This window comes from Montipora capricornis, chromosome 12, assembly GCF_036669925.1.
Source record: "Montipora capricornis isolate CH-2021 chromosome 12, ASM3666992v2, whole genome shotgun sequence".
Taxonomy (NCBI): Eukaryota; Metazoa; Cnidaria; class Anthozoa; order Scleractinia; family Acroporidae; genus Montipora; species Montipora capricornis.
The window spans coordinates 17766840-17774339 of NC_090894.1; the positions used below are offsets into that span (position 1 = coordinate 17766840).

The window sequence follows — 7500 nt, forward strand, 5'->3', positions numbered from 1 at the left end:
ACACTACATATAATGTAGGTATATGTACAGTACCTTTGATCCAACTGAAACAGTTTGAAGGTTATATAAAAATAATTATTATATACATACTGATGAAATACCAGGATTTCTCCTTTTACTAAAAAATCTTATCTTCACCGCGCGCAGTAAACGTATCATTTTTATCTTTCACATGTGAGGATATAGCTGTCGTCATGGTAATGAACACGATTAGCCAATAAAACGTGAGCTTCCTCTTCATTGTGCGATACTTTTGTGCTTTAATATAATTCTTCTCTACTACATTAACATTTTTATTGCAAATTTTACATTGTCATGATTTGTTTTTCATAACTTTCACATCTTGAAAGTTTCATGTTACACAACATGCGTGTTTTAGTGGTTGGTGAACACTTTTTCATCATTTTGAAAATGAATAAAACAAGTTGATTTAAATCTAGGCATTTCATCAATATCTATATAATAAACAGAACATTACATGACCGCTTGGGGATATGAATTTTATCTTCTCACTCTTGAGAGATACTTTCAGCACTCGAAGATAAAATAGGTATCCCCGCACGGCCATGTAATATCCTCTATTTATCCTATTAGTGAATGACGAATCTGTAACTTGGATGAAGAATACCACCATCATGCATGTTGTGTCTAACATGTGAGGATTTACGATGGCTCACTTACAGCTCCAAGCTTAAATTACTCATACCGATCTCCCAGTCACAATAATTCTAGTTATTTGAGGAGTACACATTTTGTGGGTTATAGTTTGAAACAATGCATTGTAATGCACTTGTTTGTTCACTAAAAAGGAAACAGGATTTTAAACATGATAATGATTGCCTTGATGCAAAGAAAACAGACTGTGTACATGCAGCACATTTATTTACCACTTTCCCTGGGAGAAAATTCCACACACAACACTTCAGACTCATGAGCTTCAATTTTTGCAGTCTCATCAAAGAATGTCAAATCATAAACCCTGAAAGACATAAGAGTCAAAGCACAGAACGAAATTAAAATAGATCAAGTGCTGCACTCCTACTAATGCAGCTTGAAGACAACTTGGAACTACACTGTTTAATACAGTAACTACAAACATCATCCAAACCTGACATTTCCAGATCTGTCACCAGTAGCAAGTGTTTGTCCATCAGGACTAACACGCAGGCATCTTGCTCCTGTATTGCGGGAATCACTAGTGGAATCTCGCATGTTCTTAATGCCTGTAAAATTACAGAAATCACCAAAAAAGAAAGCATAAGAGAGAATAACAAATTAAAAAGTACCACTGAAATTTAAAAACGTTTGGAATCTAAATACCATTGCACATGGCATGTAAAGAAATTCCAGGTGTGACAGAAGACTTGCTTATGGAAAGTATAATTACGTTAAGTCAGTCTATTTCTAGAACAAAATGACTTTTAGTTACCACTGAAGATGACTTCCCCCCATGCTGATGAAACGTCAGTCACCAACAACAATATACCCAGGATCAAATGATTGTTATTCCTTAATTTCCAAATATTTTTAGACCAACCTGGACTAATATCAGTATCCTTCAAATTTTCTATTGTCTCTCCAGTATATATGATCTTCATCATCTCCTATTGATGAGAAAATGAAGTATCATACCAAACGGAAAAAACACCCAATAGACAATTAAGATGTATTTGTCCAGATCTGTTCTTGTAAGGGTGGTCACGAAGTACAATCCTTACATGTGAAAGATATAATATCTTTGCACACAAGAAAAAAAAATAATACCGTAATAAAGTAACCAAATGAAAACTTAAGATCTTTTTATTGCTTGCTTCACCTTTACTCTTGTTGGGGTATATTGTAAATTGAAACCACTATCTTCCAACTTACCTTACTGTAAACATTTCTCTCAAATAAAATACTTGTTCCTGGAAAAGTCATGTAAAGTAGGTATATGAGACCTCTCAATTTAATAATAAATTGATTAATTAATACAGTATTAAAATTGGTAAAATTAAAGAAGTGATACTTTGCCACATTGGTTAATAGCTTAAACTACAATCCATTGTGACACAAAATGCAAAGCAGGATCACTTTTTTAACTTACCATCTTCAATATTCCACACCCTAATAGTGTCATCAGATGAACATGTAAGGAATGAGCCAGGAGGTAAAGTAGCCTGATTGCTGTCTGGGACACTGGGGTAAACCTTACAATGAGCCAACAATAGATGACATTTATTAACACTCTGAGAACAATGACAGCATGCCTTACACATGTGAGTAAACTATTCATATACTTGTCTATTAATTTTAGGCCTCTGAAAAAGGCTAATTAACATTCTGTAACTATTTCCAGCAAAATGATTTCACATGCAGGTCCTCAAACTTTCTCACTGATTCAGATAAGATAAATAATTAATAACACTACCGTAGGTAGCTAAAGGAGACAGCATGATCGTGCTCGCGTCGGAAAAGATTGGCAGTCTTGGCCGACCGTCATCGGAAAGCATTGAGTAGGAAAAACGGACTCTAATGGACTGATGCTGCTTGAATTCTGTACCCGCTTCCAGCTCTCAACAATGGGTACCATGTTCCAACTCAAGAATACCTGGCAGCATATGCAACCCAAACATTGGCACCAAATAGATCACATGCTTGCAGACAAGCAGGCTGCGAAGTTCATCAAAGTGACAAAGGTCAATCCAACAGCAGATTGTTTCACAGACCACAAACTCATCACATGCAGATGTTGAATCGTGGTTAGGAAAAAAAGGAAAAGGACGAAGCCATCAACAAAATTAGACACCACAATGAATACTGAGAAGAAAGAGAGATTGGAGAGGTTTCTGGATTAGCAACTTCGAGACATTCGAAACGAATCTTGGGAGGATCTGAGAAAGGTGCTTCAGAATGCCACTAATCAAACCTTTGAAAAGAAAAAGCATAGGAGTCAAGACTGGTTTGAAGATCATGATTGAAAGATTCAAAGTCTTCTCAAGGATAAGAAACTAAATTGCCATAGGACAGCTCTCTGGGAAGAGATCAGAAAGCTTAAAAACAAATGGTTCCAACAAAAGGCAGAAGAAGCAGAGAGGTTTGCAAAGGAGAAAAATCTCAGGGAGTTTTATGTAACGATCAATGCTCTCTATGGCCCAAAACCAAGAAACCTCCATTCCGTGAGAGCTAAGAATGGCGTTCTTCTCTCATCTCCCGAAGATATCAAGGAAAGATGGGTTGAGCATTCCGAAGAACTTTTAAACCAACCCACAGACGTTGGTTGGAGTATACTTGATGAACTCGAACAGCATGCAATTATTGAAGAATTCGATGAGCCAATCAAATCGGAAGAGGTCACGATTACTATCAAAAACACCAAGCTTAAGAGAGTCCCGGAACAGATGGTATACTACCTAAAGTACTCATAATAATGGTGCACGCACTCTGATATCATTTTTGCTCACCATCTTCAATTTGTTTTGGATATCAGATAAGCTGCAATCAGACCTTATTGACGCCATCATCTGCATCCTTTTTAAAAAGGGTTACCACAGTGACTGTCTGCAAACTACTGCAGAATATCCCTCCTCAGTGTGGTAGGCCAGATATTTGCTGATATTGTACTGCAGTGCCTTAAACGTCTAGAAGAGCTAGTGTGCCCTGAATCTCAGTCAGGCTACGGAGACGGCAAAGACACAATTGATGGCATCTTCATCTTGCGTCAAAATGCAGAGAACAACAGCAAAACTTGCACATCGCCTTCACTGACTTCACCAAAGCCTTTGATTGCATAAAGAGAGAGCTCCAACCTATTCAAGATCTTGGGAAAGCTTGGATGCCCTGCCAATTTTGTCCAAAATCAGCACACTTTATTCTGATGTGCACGCTAGACTGTGCATTGATGGAGAACTTTCTAATCCCATTGAGTACAACAGTGGTGTCAAGCAAGGGGGTAAGCTAGCTCCTACTCTGTTTGGAATGTATGCCACCGTTATGCTCTACCTTGCTTTGAAGGACATAAATCCCTGTTATACAGGGCTCGAAATTAAAAAAAAATTCCAAGTCACCTTTTGGCGACTATCAAAGAAAAAATGGTCGCCAAATGCAAAAATGCAGTCGCCAGCTAGTACAAGAACAGAAACTCAGATTAGAGCCTCATTTAATTAGCATTGTTGTTCGGCTTCTGGTAGATTGTGGCAGCTGCGGTAGTGGGACAGACCGAAATACTCGATCTCGAATGACTTAAAACATGAAAACACGAAAGAAAAAACTCCTGAACACTTCTGCGTGACAATCTTACCTTAAGCAGTAAGCGAACAAAGTAATAAGAACATTTCTGGGTTACTTTGGCTAGGAACAACTGCATCTTTCACATCGCACGCGAGAAATCGTACGCTCTGAACAAACGTTTTTGAAACGCTTTGAAACGCTTCTTGTTTGCATTCTAACAACGATCTTGTTTCCTGGTAATTTCTAGACTGCAGCAAATTATTTGTTTCTCACCTTAAGTGTTTTATTTATCAGAGGAACATAGTTGCCAAAGTGGCGACTAAACTCGAATTTTCAGTCGCCAAGTTCAAAGTTTTAGTCGCATTGGCGACCGTATCGGTCGCAATTTCGAGCCCTGTTATAGTATCAAGGTTCGTTTCAGATAAGACGGCGACTTATTTCATCTCAGGCTTTTGAAATCAAAGACCAACATATTCACCAAATACATACGAGAAGCCCAGTGTGCAGACGATATTGCCATAATTATTTACCAATGATGGCACTGCGCTACAGTGTCTGTTATCCGCATACAGCAACCTGTCACTGAAAATGGGTCTCAGGATCAACATCAAGAAAATAGAAACCACGAGAGTCGGTGAACAGCTGGATTTCTACATTGATTGGCACAAATTGAAGGGAGTAGACTGCTTCAAATATCTCTGTAGCTATGTCACCAAGGACTGCAAGCTAGATGAAGAGATAACAGCATTAGATTCAGGCTGCGTCATGTGCGATGGGGAGGCTCAGGGATAGGGTTTTTGACTGTAGAGATGTGACAGTAGAGACGAAACTCAAAGTATACAATCAGTGCATCACTCAACTAATGATGTATGGAATTGAAACCTGGACCCTATATTGTCATCACATCAAGCTTCTAAGAACCATCCAGTAGTGGCACCTGAGATCAGGTGGGATCACTTTATCACAAATGATGAGGTACTGGATTGTGCAAAATCTACAGATATTGAGATTATTCTTGTTAGGAACAGATTGTGTTGGATGGGTCACGTTGCACATATGCCAGATGTGTGGCCTGTGAAGGCACTTCTTTATGGAGTATTAGAAGAGGGTTCAAGGAGAGTTGGGTGCCACTGTCTTTGATATAAGGACACCCTGAAGGACATCCTCAAGCGTGGAGCTGCTCTTGGAACATGGAAAGCGATCGTAAAAGATCAGCTAGCCTGGCGGAGACTCACATCTGACATCTGTGATAAAATAGAAATAGAGAGACAACAGGAACATAGAGAGGAGGACCAAGCGTCAAGATAGAGAGAGGAGCAGATAGTAATCTGGAATCCTTGAGACTCAACTTAGTTTTCACTACAAGAATCTTGTATTTGTGTGTAATTTTTGTGTATTACTCGCATCGGGTTATAGGCATATATACAGTGTATGTGGGTAGCCCAAGGAAATGGCTGCTTATAAACCACTAAAAAAACTGAAATTAACAAGACAATAATTTATAATGAGTTTTTTTTCTCCACCTCAACTCCCCAAACACATGTGCTATGGTAAAGTGAAGACCATGTTTTTCCAATTTTTTTCATGTCTTTCATGTCCCAAGTGTACAAACTGTGGTCATTGTAAACGCAAGCCAACTGTAAAAATTAAAAAAAAAAACACAAATCAATGCAAGGTCAATATCAAAGGGAAAAAACAATTTTGCATAAAAAATCAGCTTAGAGATAACAACATTCTGGAGAAGTTTTTGGTGAGGCCATATTATAATAATAAAACTGACGTGACAGATTAGAGTGTAATGTGAAGTGCTAGTTTTCTACCCCATATGAATCATGTGAGCATTAGCCCTACTGATGGAAATGGGCCCACACAAGGACAGAGAAAAACTCTGACCAAGGTGGCAATTGAACCCACAACCTTCTGGTCAGATCACCGCTGCTCAACCGACTGAGCTACAAGGTCAGACGGGAGCAGGCTGTGGGAACTGAAGATGTTAAAGTCACGGCAATGAACACGTACAAGTGCAAGGAAGGATTACGTTTTTTGCAAATGTTGGCCGTATAGCACTAATATTTGAACTGACTTGACAGATTAGAGTGTAATGTGTAGCGACGCTCACATGTTTCATATGCAGTTCAAACATAAGTGCTACAGCCAACGTTTGCAAAAAATGTAATCCTTCCTTGTACTTGTACATGTTCACTGTCGTGACTTTAACATCTTCAGTTCCCACGGCCTGCTCCCATCTGACCTTGTAGCTCAGTCGGTAGAGCAGCAGTGATCTAACTCGAAGGTCGTGGGTTCAATTCCCACCCTGGTCAGAGTTTTTCTCGGTCCTTGTGTGGGCCCATTTTCATCAGTAGGGCTAATACTCACACATGGTTCATATGGGGTAGAAAACTAGCACTTCACCTTACACTCTAATCTGTCAAGTCAGTTCAAATATAAGTGCTACACGGCCAACGTTTGCAAAAAATGTAATCCTTCCTTATAATAATAACGTTGACTTACCCTCTGATTAACAGTGTCAAGAGCCACAGCCACTGTATCAGGGTATGCTGCTTTTTCTGCCTTTGACAGTGGGTTGCTAAGAAGTAATAAATCTTAATATGATAACCCTAACCATGTATAATAATGATATCAATCTAACGTAATACAAATTTTACATGGGAAACATTTAATTGTTGAAATATGAAAGATAAAGATGTGATTGGTAGTACAGGAGCTGCCACGACTGATGATTTAAACAGGGGTTAAGGATTCACTCTAGGATTAAAATAGGAAAGATTTGATAGGAACATAAGCTTATCATCACATGTTGACAGATTTAAACAAGAATTTCTTAGTCTCTGCAACACAATGTCAACTTGTTTCTCATGTTTAGTGTAGCCACTTCCTTTCACACATATGCGCAATTTTTCTCCTATCAAACACAATTCACATCTTTTGCTAATGTTGGAATAATATGCACATGTAACGTCTTTCTTTAATTTTTGCCATTTTTTGTTGTAGTCAATATTCCTGTCATTTATTTAATGAAGTTAAATGCGCTTAATATTAAATATCATAATATTAAAAATCTACATATTTACAAATTTAGAACAGTATTTATTTCATATTAAATTACAGTGTATGTAACTGTATGCTACATGTATAATTATTGGTTGAATGCCATTGATGGAAAAAAAACCTGTGCTGTACATTAATAATAAATTTTATTAAATTCTCCAACAATAGCTTTTCAGAACTTAATTACAAAATATAAAAAGTTCCTATGTACAAAGCAAAAAG

General features: G+C 38.0%; 1 protein-coding gene across 2 annotated transcripts in view; it reads right to left on the reverse strand.

Annotated features, from left to right (window-relative positions):
* LOC138025260 (mitogen-activated protein kinase-binding protein 1-like) overlaps positions 1-7500 on the reverse strand; it is a 52337-nt gene that overhangs the window by 33433 nt on the left and 11404 nt on the right. For both annotated transcript variants that reach the window (XM_068872490.1, XM_068872489.1), the window contains exons 12-18: positions 6721-6796; positions 5733-5846; positions 2087-2189; positions 1870-1907; positions 1538-1604; positions 1109-1223; positions 888-979 (exon numbers count right to left, since the gene is read on the reverse strand). In XM_068872490.1, the coding sequence (XP_068728591.1) occupies positions 888-979; positions 1109-1223; positions 1538-1604; positions 1870-1907; positions 2087-2189; positions 5733-5846; positions 6721-6796 (605 nt within the window). The remainder of the gene's footprint in view (positions 1-887; positions 980-1108; positions 1224-1537; positions 1605-1869; positions 1908-2086; positions 2190-5732; positions 5847-6720; positions 6797-7500) is intronic.